Genomic DNA, 19,656 nt, shown 5'->3' with positions numbered 1-19,656 from the left:
CATAATTATATATAATGAAATATCACGGCCATGAAAATAAAAGCGTTTGTCTAAATAGCAAGGGTAATTCCGTTATAAATATTCGACATGGGACAACTATGATATTACCTTAAAGTTAGTGGAGCATTTGTGGTGCAGTGTAGCGTGTCCTCCCTCACCCCTACGCGCGTTTCGCACGGGCTTCTTCCGGGGGCGTGTCAAGGCAGTGGGCAGTGAATGTTAAATACCACTTAGCACCAATCAGGATCGTACACGTCACGAAGGTATCTGACTCGTCCCATGTTAATCCTTAGATCAAGCAGCGCATGGGCAGATCTGGGTAACAGGATGAAAAAATACTTCCTGTGATGCGCTCACATTGGATCGTAAGCGGGGACGCTAAACGACACAACATAAGAGCGCTCGCCAAAGTAAACAGTGCTCCAGTCTGCACGCAGGCGCATAATCCAGAAATAACTGGTGGCCAATATTGTGCAAAAAAGCTAATAGTAATAGAGTGCAAATACTCAAGATATTGTGCAAAAAGAGCAAAATAATATGTATAAATAATAATATCCCCTGAATACTAATAATTTATAAAAAAAAAAAAGCATTTTTTTTTTAAAGTGCCCATAAAAAAATAATAATAAAGTGAATGGTGCATATAAATAACATATATATAATAGTTATATATAAAAAAAAAATTCACAATTTATCAATAATAAAAAATCCAACAATAATAAATTACATATTCATAATATAAATATAAAGTGCTAATGTGCTATAATATGTACAAAAAAATATACATAAAGCATTATATAATAAACCATTCCTTGACACGCCCTGGAAGAAGCCCGTGCGAAACGCGCGTAAGGGTGAGGGAGGACACGCTACACTGCACCACCAATTCTCCACTAACTTTAAGGTAATATCATAGTTGTCCCATGTCGAATATTTATATCGGAATTACCCTGGCTATTTAGGCAAACTCTCTTATTTCCATGGCCGTGATATTTCATTATATATAATTATGGGTATAGTAATTGACTCCTTATGATAATGGATACTGCTTTGAAAGTGATATGTATTTGGTCCCCTTATATTAGGGAAAATGTGGCACACGAATGAAGTTTTTTACAGACATTGTTCTTTAATAATTATATTTATTTAAGTTATAAGACATTTATGCTGCATAATTTGGTATATTTATACTATATAAAATAGATTATTGTGGCAATACATAAATCAGTGTTTTGTCGTGTCTTCTATTGGGCATTGCTGTTTATTACGTATGAAAATATTGTAATAAAATTAATATTTTTGTAATATTGCTGGATCTCTTAATTTTCGGGTACCTTTAGGGTGTTTTTCCGAATAAGGATTTAATGCAAAAATACAATGTCTGCACCCAGCCTATGGCTATATGCGTATGTGATGCGTTTTTACTCGCATAAATAGTCCAAAAACGCAATGGAATACTTATGCAAGCTATTCAATGACAATCCTCAAGTGATGTGCACATGATCAGTAAATTTCAGTCTGTATTTGCAGCATTTTATTTTCTGCGCCATGTCGATTCTTTTTGCATTTTTGACCCATTGAATGGACAGGAAAAACGCATGCCAAAAAGCATCAAAAGCGCACGTTTTTTCCGCTGCGTTTTTCTGCCAGAAGATGCAGAAACCTTGCAGAAATTTCTGCAAGCAAATACACAACATGCACACGTAGCCTAAGGGTGCACTTACACTGGCCAATTATCAGCAACATACATAACGTACGTTAGCCGGTGTAAATAAGCTGTCGATTTAAACTGATGAATGAGCAAACTTTCGTCCTTTATAGGGTAAAATCAACCAGTATAAACTGACCTTAAACATGTGCGGCTCTGTATTGTTATATTCAAACACTGCATAGTATAAGAATATGACAAATTAATGGAAAAGTAGGGTGGATAATTCTCATGGTTATAGTGCAGATAAAGAAAACCCAGAGTGTCTGCATGACCATTGTTAAACATTCCACAAAGTAAATTTCTGCCTTCAAAAATACACACTTGCATCTCATTTTTTTGTCTACTTTTTGAAATGTGATATGATCAGTTGTAAATCCAATAACAAATGATTAATGGTAGAAAAAAAGAAAACTGCCTCCCAAAAGTACAAGTGGGTGTTCTAACACAGAAATGTTTTTTAATTTATATGGAGTTTTATGTGGAGTGATGGTGCTTTTGTGTTTGTAATTAAATTGAAGGGATAATTTATGATTCCTAGATACATGTCCATAAGTGGTAAATAGCAAAATTCTGTAGAACAGTTTCTAATACTTGTAGTGACCAATATTTGAGGCTTTGCTTTAAAGAGAATAAGTCCTCAGATAATGACCTTTTTGTTTAGATTTTGCTCAGATATATTTTTAAAGTTTTCGTTTTTTTTTTTTTTTTTGTTTTTTTTTTATATTACGATCTCTATTAACAAGCAAAATTTAGTAATCTCGCAATGGTCACACTGGCCACTGAAGCTACTTAAAGGGAATCTGTCAGTAGGTTTTTGTTTCCACATATGAGAGCAGAGTAATGTAGGCAAAGAGACCCTGAGTCCAACGATGCATCACTTAGATTACTGGGTGCAGCGGTTTTTCGATTTTTGCATGAAGCAAAGCTGAGAAAGCTGCCAGTCTTTTTGTTCTCGGCTAAATAAGCTACTCTCAGAGGATTGTGGCAGCTTTCCAGTCTGGAAGAGTGAGCTAGCGAGCGCTCCTCTGAATGGAGGAGTCGGAAGAGATTGGTTCGGCCGGCAGCATTCGGTTGATCGTGATCTATGATGCCGAACTGCCCACATATACATTATACGGTCATCCAAACTCGACGAGGTCAGCCGATACTGTGTATAGGGGTGCCGGCCAACAGATGGCTGGAGATGTAGCATGTCACATTTTGGATTTCCAATTGCTTTCTTCTGTCGCCGGCTTTCTCCTAGAGAACACAGGAGTGTTTGCTGGAACGAGCACTGCTGTGTATTGGAGAGACAATCGAGATGGTTGTTGGCTGGAACAATTGACCACATCCATCGGCCGACCTTTATCTAGTGTGTATGGCCGGCTTTGTATTATAGTACTAGCATAATTTAATTCAGCTTCTGAAATCTCATGCACATGCTACTTTTTCCTTGAGGTTTTTTTTTTTTTTTTTTTATAACAATACTTTTTTTCATAGCTGGAGTAAGTCAATTGTTTCACCATTTTTGCAGCATATTTCCCCCATTTAAATTAATGCATAAAAATTAATTAAATGCATAGTTTTTCCTGTCAGGTGGCAGAATTTTCAGTGCAGGGACTAAAACCGCTGCAACAAAAAACCTTAATGTGTGGACATATGGACCTTTCACAAGCAGGCTTGTTATCAGAGACATGATTACAATGACTGATAACACCTCTATATACAGCTGATAACACAGGATCCACCAATCACAGTGGATTATGTCACAGCTGACCTCACTTCCCCACTCTTCACAATGACCTTTGCACATGCTCATTAGATACTTCAAATCAAAAGATGGGGTCTGTTCGTTGCTATGTACATACAGATTTCCTGAAACATCACAAAATTAGTTTAAGGGAATCTCCACATGCTGCATTTTACAATATCCGCAAAAGCTGAGACTTCAGAAATCACATGTAGTTTTTTCTAACTGAATTTGAGAACTGCATTTTTATTTTAAATCTGCAACAAGTCCATTTTTTTTTTATTGGTTTTGCAGCATTTTTTTTCACCAATAGAAAGCAGTAAGTGCTACAAAAAACAAAAATAAAATTGTTTCACCCCTTAAAAAAAAAAAATCCTTAAACAGTGAAAAGCATCATCCTTATATTTTTGTTCATATTTTTTATTACGATAGTGTTTGCTTGCTCAGTTAAAGTGGACCTCTAGGCTCCCACTTTGAATCTTATCTTCCAATTTGTCTGTTACTTGATGTTGCCTGTTTATATTGGTGTCTTCACTGAAAATGGGCTGTATGTATGAACAGAATGGCCTTTTGCACTTAAACGTGAACCTGTCAAGTGAAAAAAACGCTATTCGATCCCCAATTTAATCTCCGTACTAACTTCAAATACTATTGGAAAGACACCACCCTTAAATATTTAGGAATTTATCTCGCACCCTTATTTTCAACTCTGAGAATAATTCTCCATCACTCTATATTGAAATCCGTTCCCTCTTGACAAGATGAATGTCCCTACCCCTATCTCTATTTGGTCATATGTCAGAAATGAAAATAACCTTTCTTCCAAAATGGTTATAATTGTTTTAAACCTTACTCTTACATGTCCCACTCAAAGGGAAAGCTGTCACCACATTTGACCTATCTCGACTATTAATATGGGCATACAGGCTACAGAATGCTGAATACAATCCTCCTTGTGTGTCTCATATCGGATGCCATGTTGATAGATCGTCTTTTATCACTATATATAAATTACTTCTTCCAGGCTCTGGTGAGGATGCTGCCTAGTAGATAAGTCTGCCTCCAAAGCTAATTTTATCAGTGTGATGTGTAATGGTTCCCAATGTTACCAGTGTGATGTGTAATGACCACTCTCACTGCAGAGCTGTGTGTGAATAGATCTGACACATCAGTAGGTTCCTCTCGGCTTCAATCTCACAGGCAGACAGGGTTGTAATGTTGAAATACACCATAGCTCAAAAATAAGACCAATTTAACTTCTCCTGTTCTTTCAGTTACTTTTCTCAAACTGGTAATTCCCCTTCATGTAAGACAGTCTCTGGAGGCAGTTATGTTCCAGGCACCTGGGGCGCCCCATGCCAGGGTAGCGGGGTACTCTGAGCCGGGTCCGTTGAGTTCAATGGGAAATGTCACGGTAGCTGTGACCCGGTCCATGGGCCTTGTCGTCCATTGTAAAAAAGGAATGTGATGTTGAGTGATGGAATAAAGTTTATTAATGAATGTTTCGTGACGCCACCTGTGGTGTTCGGCAATGAAGATGTTAAGCCGACGCTGCAGACAGATCCTCTGGGACAGATGGTGTGGTGCAGCAGTGATGGTGTAGCCCTCCACAGGTAGGGCTGTAGTCCCAGGGCAGTGTAGATGAAGAGATGAGGGAGAGGCGTGGATGGTGCAAGGCTAGGCACAAAGATGTAGCAGTGCTGGGTGTGTTGGCACAGGAATAAGCGGAGGACACCAGGGCATGTAGTTCCAAAGCTTTACTCAGTCTGTTGCAGGTATAGGTGCCCGCATCTGTGCCGTGTCCTTCAGGTCAGGGGATCAGCCCACTTCCAGGCAAGATGAAGTACTCCTTTCCAACGCTCCGCCGACATATTTGCCTTTTCTGAACGTCTCCCTTTTGCACCTGTAGTGAAGTACTCACAGTGCTGAGTTACACTGGAGTTCCTCCTGTCAGATGTTCCTATGAACTCTACTTGTACAGCAGACAGCTGTAGCCTGCTTCGGGGACTCCTTTCTACTAAGTCCCGGCTCACTCACGTTGCTGTTGTGCCCCCAAGACTTGTGTGGGAATAAAGTGGTGACTACTTCTATTCCTCCGGTGTCTGCTGCAGGACCATTAGTATCCATACAACCTCTGGACCGGACCCCGGCCTTGCGCTGTGAACTTGGGAAGGGTTCTGCTCTAACCCTAATCCTTAGTCCTCCTCTCCTCACGTTCCATACTAATCCTTTCTTATGGAGAGAGTCAGGCTTTCTAGCAATGTTCCTTTCCTGTGCCAGTGGACCCAGGTCACTGAGGTCGGCTGCAGCACTTCCTTCATCCATCCCTCTCAGGGGATCTGCCCTCTTCCTCTGACTCTGTCAGACTGACTAAATCCTAAACTCTTCCCGCTCTTTTGATGCAAACTAAACTCCACCCGCCTCCCAGCACGCTTCGTGTTCCAAGCAGGGAGCCACCAAAAGGGTGCTTTGCTACACTACTATGTTGTGTGGGATGCAGGTGTTGGAGTGTGGTCAGGTGTCTCCACCTTACCTGGATGGTGGGGTACCACACCTTAGTAGGAGGTGCAGTACCTCTGTGGCGCCACACACCATCCTCCTCAGAGCCTGAAAGAGGTCATTTTATATAAAAGTGGTAAAGATTATTTCTCTACTATGCATCTGATATGAGACACACAGGTAGGACTTTTCTCTGTAGTCTATAACCTGTATGCCCATAAAAAACAGTTTAGATAGGTCAAATGTGGTGACAGAATCCCTTTAAAGGTCACTCCAAGCAACCACTTTGAAGTTCATAAGGGCAGGAAAGCGTCACAATTTCAAAGTCAATCCTGCTGAGTAAAAAAATACAAGAGGTTTTGGGTTCCATTCACTTTATGTATTATTATTATTATTATTATTATTATTATTATTATTATTATTATTATTATTATTATTATTATTATTATTACCTTATGCAGCATCCCATCATGGTCATCTAAACTTTCCCATACGAAATGGATGGAGATAAAAAAAAATTTGGCCTACACCAGCTCGCTCTGTGCCTGACATGGAATAGTTTGTATTATCCACTTTCAAATGAACTCCTAGGCCCAGTGAATCTCACCAGACATTTTGAGGACTTGCTCTAAAAAATTTACTGTTATCCACAAGCTCCCCCTTTACATTCTTCCTATTTCACCAATATTTCCTTGAAAGCTTGACTACCTCTTTAACAGGTTTATGGGCCCACACTGGTCTGTTTAATTTAGTAGATATAATGAACTATATAACAAGGACCTTGCTCACATATGAGTAGATTTAATCTACTCATATCTGTGCATAATCTCTCGTTAGTCAAATAAATTGAGATTATTTATTTTGAATCGTTCCTATCCCATACTTTCTATACTAACATCTTTTGAAAGGCTATAGAATCTGCCACTCAATGAAAGGCTTAATCTCTGATGTACATAATGATTTACATAATCCCGATGATAATTCTTTGGTTAGGGTACCGTTACACCTAGCGATGCACCAGCGATCCCGACCAGCGATATGACGCGGTCAGGATCGCTGGTGCATCGCTAGGTGATCGCTAGTGAACTGCCACACAGGCAGATCTCACTAGCGACATCGCTGGGGACGGGGGTCGCTACTTACTTGTCAGACGCGGCGATCCTGCGACCTCCCGCCCGGCTCCACGCGTCGCTCGTCTCTCCGCAGGAAGCTGCCGACGAGGAATGGTCCAGGAGCTTCTCGTGCTATCAGCGATAACCAGCGGGGGAGCGGGTCGGAGGTAAGTATCACATGTAGCAATATCGCTGCAACGTCACAAAATCGGTGACTTTACAGCGATATTGCTAGCGATATCGCAGTGTGTAATGGGGACTTTAGACATCCATATATGCTCAAGTGGGAAAACTACTTGGCTAGAAATCAGTTATGCTGACTGGAGACTTGTTTGATACAGAGGGCCGTAATTGCTGCTCTTGACCACTTACAAAGGGAAGCAATATGAGATCCTCCATGTCTGGTACCACGCTCTGGAATTTCTACATTAACTAGACCCAATTATTTCTTCCATGCGTTGGAGATGTGCCTCATTGAGAGAATCTATCTTTCACCTATTCTGGGTCTGTTCCCTGATAACGCCCTTCTGGACTAATGTACAAACTCTAACTAAACAGGTCTTTTGTTTGACCCTACGATTAGAACTTCAGCTATCTCTACTTAAGGTGAACCGGTCAGCAGAATTTTGCTCGGTAAACTACAGACAGCGTCAGATTGGCGCTGTTATACTGATAAAAATGGAACCTGAGTTGCTGAAATTTGTCTTGTGGTTGTTGTTTAACTGAAACCTGCAAAGAAAGATTACGGACATCCTGGTGCTTTGTATCGCTTTATGCCTATACTATGCATGCTGCCGGTGCCATTTTGATTAAGTTACGTTTCTTTCTTTTTCTAAATCCACCATAGTATATGCAATATGCAAAATAGGGGGCAGGTCAGTGACGTATCGGTGACCTGTCATAAGCACATACAGATGCATATGTAATCAGAGCACCACATAAAGTCCCAAGCCGAAGCGCGAGAATCTCATTAACTGAAAACTGCAAATAAAGATTAAACAACCACAAGACGGATTTCATCAACAAAGGTATCATTTAAAGATTTTTAATCAGTATAACGCTGCCAACCTAACAGTGTCTGTAGTTTTACTTGGAAAAATCCTGCTGAGAGGTTCCCTTTAATGTCTTTCCACAGAATACAGTATATGCAGACCTTCTAGACTTTTTTTTTTTTTTTTTACACATATTGACAACTGCAAGATGTAGCTTCTCACTGGAAACAAACTTTTTCGTCTTTATTTGACTTCTACACTAGGATCAAAGTCATTAGATATTTTGAATATTGTACCGCTTTGAATGATGAAGCAGTTGAGATTCCGTCTCTTTGGCATACTGTTTGGATACTCCTGAATATCGAAGAACCTTGTTTACTGGGTCCTTCATTTTACATTCTCCAATACGTATACTTATCCTTTCCCCTTAGTCTATTGTAAGTCTTGTATGTCCGCTTTCCTTTCAGATTTAGATAGATAAAAAATTAGAATATTATCATTTATTGCCCATCTACTATGTATCTCGTTTAATTTGTTTTCATTGCAATTCGTTAGTGTATACGTCTTATTTTTTTTCTTATCAAGTTTGTATCTGGAAAAAAACATGAAAATCTTTCAATAAAAAAATGCAACCATGCTACTAATCTGCAGATATTGGGTTAACCTGCATGTCAGTAGCATTCTGAACCTGCCCCATGCCTGTATATATAGACCCCTGCTGCTGGGAGGAAATGAACTCCTGGTAGAGTTTTGGTTTCAGTCATGGGGCCGGCATGGGTTCAGTCACCGCTCACCCTGGCACTGACTGACAGCTGGCGCTAGTGCCAAGCTGCTGTCAGTCAGTGCATGCATTTTTTTCTAATTTCTTTACTGGTGACAATAGGCAAATAACTCTTTAAACAAAGCTATTTAAAGTCCGCCAACTGAGTAAAAACTAGAATCCTAAATTCTTGCTGATGCTGCAGTTGCTTTACGTATTTACACTGTTCATTAATTACAAAACTGCAATATAATGTAAAATATTTAAATCAAATAATTTGTAATCGTTCAGTGTAAAAATGTACACTAACTGCGTGAACATTGAGAATTCACTAGCGTGGTGATGCTCTAAGTCTATTGTACGATTAAGATAAAAATTACTGAGTGTAATATAAATCTCTCTCTTGCATTTGGAATACTTGTTGCTCTGGTCTTCTCCTGGATTGTGTGCCTGCAGCTGTGACTAGCTGGCTCACTGCAGGGTCTTCTGTGTGACAGGAAGTCACTTTCTCAATGTAATTTTGCGATGTGCCGTCATTCGCTGACGGAGCCTCGGACGCGGCCTGCAGCGTCTGAGGCTCCGTCACCGCTAGCGCAGATGAATCATCTTTGCTAGTTGGTATAGCATAACGCGATCGCGTTATGCTATACCAATAGCAGCCCGTCAATGCTATGCGTTGAACGGGCTGCAAAAACGTAATGTGAACCTGGTCTAACTCTGAGCCTCTGAATGAGGCGCTCATATTTGCATTTAGAGAGGAATTAAAGGTCCACGGTCAGAGCTGCGGTCACATGATGCAGAAGAGGAACTGGAATAGTGCTGAAGACTGCAGGAGACAGCGATCAGAAAGGATTGTAATGTATGCACTTGTACATACATTACTGATGGCTAATTGGTAGTGAAAAAAATACTTGTCATCCGTGTGCTTTTTTTTTTTTTTTTTTTTTTTTGTTACTCCACTGTTATTAATCTTTTACAGGACCTCTTTCATGTTTCCTATGCTACAAAATTGTAATGTATCCGTAAACTGACGCCACTCTGGTCCGTATGGCAATCTTTTTTTTTTTTTTTTTTTTTTTTTCCCCCCACCCATCCAATGTTGGAGTGAAATCGCAGCATGCTGCAATTTTTCTCTTCTTCTCATGCTGAATACAGCTGCTAAGAAAAAAAAAAAAAATACACATATGAGCACTGTCTCATCGAACAACATTGGTGCAAGTGCAATGCGACTCCTCCCCCCCCCAATAGCATTTGACGATTTTATACGCAGATGGGAACGAGGCCTATCTCCTACTATGTGATCCTCTGCAAGCAATTAATAGGGCAACTAGGGCTCTGTTCAAATGTTAACTGTTTATAATATTTTTTTCTTAAGTTTTAGATCTATTACAAATAAAGCAAAAACAGCTTCACACTTTGATTTCTGTTTGGCAACCATTTTTGTTCCATTTGTAACATAGAAAACAGCAAAAGAGCAAAAAACATTACTCGTCCAGGACTCCAGACAAATGCACTATCAGGATGCAGTGGACCCATATAACTAAGATGGCAACACAGGTGCAAAAATACCAATGAAACGACCGCTCACAGCCTACCAATACATGGAGGGGGCGGTTGCCTGGTATGTTAATGCACAATAAAAAACTTGTATGCGGCGCTGTTCACACTATGGCCATGCACAGCATCCAGGCCAGACTAGTAGTGACACCCTTCTATTAGCTCAGGCGGGCTGGCCCAGCGCTATCAAAATGCAGGCCACGTGGAGACCTTTGGCGCAGGTTACGGGCTCACGTATTTTGGCCAAAATATCAGCTAATACTCCACATTTTTTTAATGTGTTTTTTTGCACTTTTTATTCGGGGTGCAGTTGGGCCCATTTGTCATGTAAACTGAGGTGTCTGTTCACATGGCCTGCATTTTGATAGCGCTGGGCCAGCCCGCCTGATCTAATAGAAGGGTGTCACTACTAGTCTGGCCTGGATGCTGTGCATGGCCATAGTGTGAACAGCTCCGCATGCAAGTTTTTTATTGTGCATTAACATACCAGGCAACCGCCCCCTCCATGTATTGGTAGGTTGTGAGCGGTTGTTTCATCGGTGGTATTGCACCTGTGTTGCCATTTTAATTATATGGGTCCACTGCATCCTGATAGTGCATTTGTCTGGAGTCCTGGACTGGTAAACCTTTTTGCTCTTTGCTATTATTGGAGGATTTTTAAGTCCTCTTTCTGTGCTATTTCAGTCCATTTGTAACATGCAGTTTTACTAGCGGTGTCTTTGTTTGGGCATGTGCAGTGCTTTAAAAAAAACAAACAAACAAAAAAACACCTTTTAATGGATGACAAGACTTATGACCATCCGTTATGATCAGTTTCTCAGACTCCAATAGTTAATAAATAAATAAATAAAATAGAATCCAATTGCTGTCTTTTTGGACAAAATTTTTTTGGTATTTTTTTTCCGCCTACATTCTAGATTCAGCCAGCAAATGGATTGCAATCAAACAGAAGACATTTAAAATAACAACAACTTCTACCCCTATTCAAAAGGATGGATAAATTTTATGTTTATTATCCCAAAACAGATAAAAAAAATAATATAAAAATAACTACTGAACAGGTGAACTTGCCTACAGTACTTTGATCTTAAAATGACTGATGACTGATGTTTGAAGAACTGGAAGTGTTGGTGTCATGGCTTTCTTATCTTTTTGTGTTTTTTTTTTTTTTTTTTTTTTCTTTTACAAAGTGTTTTTATTAGAAGATAAAGCACATAATCTTTACAATAGCCCTGTCATGCAGTAATCCAGGAGTTGTGTACCCCTCTATTAATTATCAAGTAGAAACATGGGCGCACTTACTGAAATTGTTTAATTTTTAGACTATATAAGGCCTTGTACAGAAATGTTTTTATTTTTTCTGCAGCACAGCATTTGTTTTTTTTGTTTTTTTGGCACAAAAATGCAGTCTACCATGTTTTTGTCCCCACCTAAAAGATGGACACTGTTGAAAATGAGGTCAGACAGAGCACAAAGTGACTCCATCTACCTTAATAAAGTCAATGGCTCCTTCAGCGGATACATCTGAATTCCGTTTTTCAGGGATTCGACTGCAAAACCCGACAGAGCCATGAACAAGTGGCCAAACTGTGATTTGAACCTAGCCTAAGACCATCTAGTCTAAATATAACACTTTGCTGCTTATTTTTTCCCATCTTGCTTTGCTACTGATTTTCTGCTCTGGATTCCAGTGTGTAAAATCAGCAGCAAAATACAATACTGCCTAGTAAATGTGGTGGACATGAACAGCGTTTGCATTGAAAATTTAAGTAATTACATATTAATATCCACGGTAGTCCGCAGCAAAATGTTGAATTTGAGCGTGTGCTGCAAATCTGCAATTTATTCTGCCCCAGATTGTATAGGTGTGAGATAGGGCAGCCTCTGCAGAGAAAATTGCCTGCTGTATGTGCACATGACCTTATGGACCATTGAAGATGACAATTGTTGGGAAAGCAATCCTATCTATTTTTAAAGCCTAGTCTACCTAAAAACCAGCTTTGCCTTTGCCTCTACTAATTGGCTGATCCGTGGTCCACGCTGACACAAAGTCACCGTTCCTCCAGGGGCAGGGTCACTGTGGCCAGTGTTGGCTGCGGCAGTCAGGTGAGTTGATCAGCACATAATCGGATGCTTTTCTGAAGATGCACTGTCAAGTCTCCGGATCACTGCAGCCAATCACAGGCTGCAGCAGGCCTGTGAACAGTGATGTCGCCTTTCTGCATTACCACACACCACAGAGCGGCCTGCACCAGATCCAGATGCATGCCACAGGGGAGTATCTAGTTTAGTTTTTTTAAACCGATCCAAACTCTTTTTGCTGGACCACCCCTTCATTCAGAACAGCTGTCCACACTACCATTATATTAAATGATTTTGCACTTACCTGGTAATGATTGTCAAGTGATTAAAAATGCCAAATGCTATAGTTTTTTAACACCTTTGGTTCTGAACAACTTTTTGGCTAAGGCCAGGGTCACACTTCCGAGTGTGGCGCGAAAAATACCCAGCACTGCTGCTGGCTCTCGGGACCGGAGCGCTCAGCTGCATAGAAATGCATGCAGCCGCACACTCTGGTCCCGAGTGCCGGCGGCAGTGCCAGGTATTGATGCTAGAGACTCACGCGAGTTTCTCGCATCACACTCGCAAGTGTGACCCCGGCCTAGGTGGCATACTTCATATTGGTAAAATATAAGTCAATGAGGTTGTTGAAAACCTCATTGTTAGGCTATGTGCACACGGTGCGGATTCTGCTGCGGATCCGCAGCAGTTTTGGCCCTGCGGGTCCGCAGCAGATTTACGTGCGTTGTACAGTACCATTGTTTTCAATGGTAAACTGAAAAACACTGTGCACATGCTGCCGGATTTTTCCGCGCGGATTTGCTGCGGGTTACAATCCGCAGCATGTCAATTCTTTGTGCGGATTCCGCTGCGGTTTCACACCTTCTCCATTATGAGGTGATAAACCGCAGCAACAAAATCCGCACAACCTAAAAACTACGTGTGCACATACCCTTATACTGTGGACTAATAGTTAATGTGGGTTTAAGGGCATGTTGTGAACCTTTAAGGCTACGATCCCACAATGAGTTTTTGGTTACATTTTTTTACACTGCGTCTTTTTGAAAATGTAAGTGACCTATTTTACTTCAATGGGTGCAGAAAATGTGCAACATCAAAAGCTCATTGTGGGAAAGTAGCCTTAATCTGCAGAATGGTTGGCTGCATATATCACATTTAGTACTGGTAGTGGCAAAACCAGTTTGTTAGAAAGTATGGATTTATTTGCAAAGTATTCCATGTTGTGTTAGAAATGAATTTGAAATTATTGTGGCGTAGCCAGCCAACTCCTCTGCCACCCCCAGAAAAAAACTGCAGAATAGCAGGTTACACCTGCAAGTAATTGAAAAAAAAAATTCTAGGAAATGTGCTATAGAAAATGAAGCGTTATTCTATGGAAAAACTATACGTACATTTTCACTTGTAAGTCATTGGGATGTGAAGAGCATAACTTGTGCGCTCTGAAACCACTTGGTTACTTTAAACTGGCTAATGTCACATTTTTAGAAAGTGTGTGAAATACATAGTTTCCCATTCATCCATGTGCTGCTGTTTTAATGTAAATATAAAAATGCTACAAAGTCCTAATGTGATCTCCGCGTTAATGGGAACCCACGTGAGTGCTGTATACGTGCTTTAATCCCCCTCCCCACAGTAAAAAAAAAAATTTCCTTCTTTGCAGCCAGCCAATGTTCCAGTTCATACAAAATGTAGAGTAGAAGCCATATGCTAATTTGGCTAAAAGTGCACAGGGGGCTTGTCAATGCACTTGGGAGGAAGAGGCAGTCTATTGGCTTGCCCCAGTGCACTTCCAGGCAGATTTGAATGTGGCTTCTACACTAACTTTCTCATAACTAGGATATCGGATCTCTACAGAAAATAGCATATACCGTATAGAAAGTTAAATAGTTATACTACATGTAAATAACATGGGATACTTGGTTTATACAATTTTAATAAAGTATTGGGTAAACTTAATTTTCAACATTTTTTTTAATGTTTAATTTTGTAATTATTGTGTTAGGTTTAAGGAACGCTTAAAGATCCAATGTCCTGGCAATGTCACCAGACATTTTGCTGACATCCAGTCACTCCTTCATTACTTCTACCAGTTTGAATGTGTTTTGTGAAATGAATGGATGAAAAGAACATGCGAGGTTGCCATATTGCTGCCCTCCACAGACCGTAGTAGACCACTGCCACCTGGTGACCGCATCGTTAGCTATTGACACGTACTTTTTTTTTTTTTTTTTGTGGGGGGTGAGGGAGTGTTACACTGAGTGTATTCACTAGCATTCACCATGTTATGAATTTAGTTTAACCAGATGAATGTAGTTGTCACTTAGCTTGTACAGAACACTCTCCATGACATCATGAAATGTGATGGTGTTTTATTCCAAAACAAGTCTCTTGTCCAGGTAAATTCACCTGAGGCTATGTTCACACGTTGCATTTTTTTGTGTTTTTCCCACATGCAAAATGTCGTCAGTAAGAAACTGTTTTGTTTTGCCTTTTTTGCTGTGTTTTTTTTTTTTTCTTGCTTTTTTGTGAGGGTACATTTGTCTCTTGTGCACGCTGATAATGTTTAGTGCAAAAAAAAATCTGATTCTACTTGATCAGGTTTTGGACGCAAAAACTGACACCTTCATTTGGCAATTTTTTTTTTTTTTTTTTTTTTTTGTGGCCATCCAAATTAGAAGAATAAGCAAGGAAAAGAAAATTTAGTTTTCACACCGGCTCCTAAACATCTATAGATTGTACAGATTTAAAAGGAGTTGGAAATATGGGGGAGGACTCCCAACTCCTTCCTGCTATATCCTCTCCTTGCTTTGGCTCAAAATATTGCAAGCAAAACTGCAATACCATGTTTGTTGTTTTTTTTGTTTTTTTTAAATCCACTCTAACACAGTAAAAATGTAATGCAGAAATTTCTGCAGCTGTCACACTTTGCAGCAAAAAACTACCTGCTTTCACATGTATGGAGGTTATATGTAGAATTGAGCGAATATGTTTGAAATATGTTGCCAAATCTGAATTTGCCATATTGGTAACCTATTTGTGCCGAATTTGTTTGACGATAATTTCCGAACGTATTTGCTCATTTCTACTCCCATTGGCGCCAACGACATTTGGCTGTGTTCGGTGAATATTGCAAATAAAATATTCGCTGCCAATTTATCAGAACCGAATTTTGAAAAATTCTCTCATCTTTAGCTATATGAAAACATTTCTACAACAAATCCCTGTGGCTGGGCTCGCATGGCATTCTGTATTTTACTTTAACAACAACTGAACACTGTTTCCAAATGTAAAAGTCTGTAGTCAAATATTGTAAAGTGTACAATACACAGAATTTTTTTTTGTAAAGTTTTTTTTTTTTCCCTTTTGGCACCTATGGTAAGTGAATTTATTTTTTCTAACATAGTCTTTTGGTGTATGCCTTTTGTTTTTTTTTCTTCATAGCTTTTTCTGTAGCACTTTAAATTCCCATGTACAAAATGTTGTAGCATAAAAGCCATCTGTTCAAAACATATATGAAGTGTGTATGTCCAATCTCCATATTTGGTTGTTTTTGTTTTTTTTTTTGTAATCCGCGCTTGTTTGAAATGTAATACTTTGTTTTTGTGCTGATGAGCAATTCTGTTTCCTTGCATTCTGCCATTTTATTGACAACTGGCTCAGGCTTTGTGGTCTGTGACTCATGAGAATCTCTTCCCTGAGAGCGGAGAGAGGCCTCATCATGCACATGTCTGTTTGACATTTCTTTGTAATATGGATATCACAATTCTGATGCCAATAGACCACCAACTCCATAGAATTTGATCTCCTTCCTAAAGTCTTACAGTAATGTGTCCTTAGTTTGCTGTAATCTGAATTAGGTTTTAAGTTATTTTAATGTCATTACTTTTATAATGTATGTCTACATAAAATAAACTACAGGCACATCATCCTAAATGTGCTAATCACAAAATTGGAATATCAAATGCATTTATTTCAGTTCTTCAATACAAAAAGTGAAACTCGTATCGAGTCGTTACAAACGGTGATCTAGTTCAAGTGTTTTTCTGTTAATGATTATGACTTAAAAGTACCAATGCCTGGTTTAAAAAAAACAGTATCACTGTGCTTGATTGGCCACCAAACTCGCCTGACCTTAACCCCATAGAGAATCTATGGGGTATTATCAAGATGTACCATACTTTGCGGAATATAAGACGCGTTGGGTTATGTATTCTGTCTTTTGGCTGCCAGTAGCTGCACAGTCTTTGTAGTAAGATTTTCAAACTTGGCAATCCTCTTCCCACTGCTGTTTTAAAGGAACATCTTGTTGCATGGACTACATCTTTCACTTAGAGGGGTTGTCCACTTAAAAAGAAAAATGACACTGTAGAAGTATACCCAATAGGACCTTATACAACGTACATACTTTCTAAAGGCGACCTGGTCTTCTGGTATCAATATGGTCACTTCAGTTCAAATTCTTCTGGTCCTGTGATCAAAATACGAGAGCTTCCTGTGTCAGTATGTCATCTGTGTGGTTGCATCATGTGATGGAGGTCTTGGCCAATGCTACTGTTTCAGTAGCCTGAGAGGAGCCATGAACAGCAATGACAAATAGGAGGGCTGGCTCAAATGAGCCAGTCAGCCAGCCCTGGTCACACACAACGCTGATGACATGTCAAGCAAGGGGCTGGAAAGGGATTTGCCAGAACATTAATGTCAGACGCCTTTTGGTTAAAAAAAAAAATAGTCATTTATATAAGTCCTAGGTTCTATACAATCATATTGGAGCACAGTTAACATTTTTTTTTTTTTTTTGTTCTTTTTAAAGTAGTCAACCCTTTTCTTTTTTTTTTTTTCTTTTTTTTTTTTTTGTAACCTTTTGGTGGCGTGGTTCCCATTCTGTGTGCAACCTTACAATAAATTGTGTGGGGTTTGTGGTTGCCTCACTCCTTGTGATGCAGAAACTGGCTCTTGAGAATTGAGGTCCCCTTGTCTTCCTGAAATCTTCATGCCTTCATTTTTTATTTCTGTAGCTCTCTGTTTTCTTTTACACAGTATAGTACTTTACAAGTCCATGTACAAGTACTACTGCTTCATAACTCCTGAGTATAGTGACTTGTGGTTGAGAGAATAACAATATATATATACATTTTTTTTTTATTTTTTTTTATCTTATGGAACCCATAGCCTATTATTCACACTTACATTTTCAGAAAACATATATGTTCTGCTATTGTAGTTCTGATTGTTACATCTAGGAGACTACTATATATTTTCGTTTTGAATTTTTTTTTAAGCCTGGAAACACATTTCTTTTTATTTTTTTTTGCCACACTATTATTCTGTTATACCAGACTACAAGCTGCAGAAATCTAGTGATCTGATTAAAGTTTTATTTGTGAAAACACTTTCTGATCTCATAGGATATAATCCAATCTTGTCATTGCAGCTAGATGTGTGTAGAACGACATTTGCCTTTAACTTGCCTTTCCCTGTTTGGAGCTGATGGTGTGTGTGTGTATATCTATATATCTCAGGAAGAAACAGACCTTACGTGTATAATATATATAATTTTTTTTTTTTATATGAAAAAAGGTTTGAGGGGATTGCTTTATGCGGTTTTGTACTAAAGGTACAAATGCTTCCTGTGTCAATGCACTTGGGAGGAAGAGGCGGTCTATTAACCCCATAGACCCCCCCCCCCCCCCCCCCCGATATTACAGGTTGCGTTTTTTTTTGTTGTTTTTTTTTAAACTATGATTTATTTGCAGACCGTACTCCACATTATTGTGATCATGTATTTTTCCACCACTATTGTACTGAACATGCTGCACACCTCCGTTTTCATGCTCTCTCGTACTACCCTGCTGTAGATAAGTAACCACATACATCACCATTACACAATATTTTCATTATTTACAGTTGATTTGTCAATGTTACAATGTGCAAACATTCTGCTCATCAATGTTTGCATTTGGGCTTGTAAATGTAAATGAGCCTTTGAAATATGGAGTATGTTGTGTATGTCCCAGAAGCAATTTTTTATGAATTAGAGTAGAGCAGATAAAACCACATCGCGCTTTAGACTTCACCACACACAATTGTTTTATAGCTAGCTGGTGCGATGTATATGTGAAATCCGCACCTAACATGTCCCTCTAGCCAACATGCAAAGTTTGACCAAATGTATCTGAAGTAGTTGAGTATTAATAGTAGAGCATTAATATATTTGTAGAGTAGCAAAACACATGATGTCACAATGTATTTTGTCATGTTTGAGCCTGGAATATTCAGTAACGTCTATGCATGTGCATAACGTCTTTGCATGTGCATTCTTGGGAATCCCAGGGAGTATGTGGCATTTCAGGCATTTGCTTGTTCATCTTTTAAATACTGTACAGCAAGTACTTCACTACCACAAATGTCTGGCTGTAAGTTCTACATAAGAAATGTCTCTGCAGACTCCTTAACCAGTTACACACCAGACATGAGTCATCTGCATTGTTGAGTTCTGTAGCCCACCAAAGTAATTATCCGGTAAAGGAAAGCATGGCTTGTAAGGAAGGAAAAGGGAGGGGGCTGGACAAATCCTTTTCCCTCCCCTAACATGGGGGCGGATGAGGGAGTCCGGTGGATGTTGAAGTGAGCTAATTGAATGATTTCAACTTCAAAGACCAAGAATGATAGGAATTCCCGTATAGTTGTATGTGATCAGTTAGCTCCGAGTCCTAGCCAGTTAAAATATGTTGCTATGTGGTTTGTGCACCCTGTTAACATGATACTTTTTGGTTTTTTTTTTTCATTTCTTTAGGAGTCGGAAGCTACAAATTCGAAATATACCACCACATCTGCAGTGGGAGGTAAGGATGCCTTATGCTTCAAATTCATTGTTTTACCTGGCTGAGATCAATGATTTAGTAGTATAAATCATTGTATAAGAAATGTGTATGCACATATTTTTTTTTTCTTTTCTCTGTTCATATTTTACATGTATACACTAATGGCCTGATTCTTCATTTGCGGTTTTTGTTACTTTTTTTTTTTTCTTTTTTGACTATTAGTTTGTTCCACTCCTGACTTTGACTTTACAATCAAAGAAAAGTGTAATGGAAACACGTCACCACTTCTGCATTTTTCACCCACTCCTGCTTTTTGGGGTACAAATACTGATGTAAAATACTGAATGCCGCACATTTTGCAACATGTCGCAAAAAAAAATAGTGCCAAATCAG

General features: G+C 39.2%; 1 protein-coding gene across 1 annotated transcript in view; it reads left to right on the top strand.

Annotated features, from left to right (window-relative positions):
- The window catches only part of IGF2BP3 (insulin like growth factor 2 mRNA binding protein 3), a 117,483-nt gene that overhangs the window by 37,851 nt on the left and 59,976 nt on the right, over positions 1-19,656 (top strand). The window contains exon 3 of the mRNA XM_073581423.1: positions 19,236-19,284. Within this exon, the coding sequence (XP_073437524.1) occupies positions 19,236-19,284 (49 nt within the window). The remainder of the gene's footprint in view (positions 1-19,235; positions 19,285-19,656) is intronic.

This window comes from Dendrobates tinctorius, unplaced genomic scaffold (genome assembly GCF_039654945.1).
Source record: "Dendrobates tinctorius isolate UK_male_01 unplaced genomic scaffold, ASM3965494v1 ptg000070l, whole genome shotgun sequence".
NCBI lineage: Eukaryota > Metazoa > Chordata > Amphibia > Anura > Dendrobatidae > Dendrobates > Dendrobates tinctorius.
Note: the sequence above shows the minus strand (reverse complement) of the source record. Positions and strands in the feature narration are given on the sequence as shown.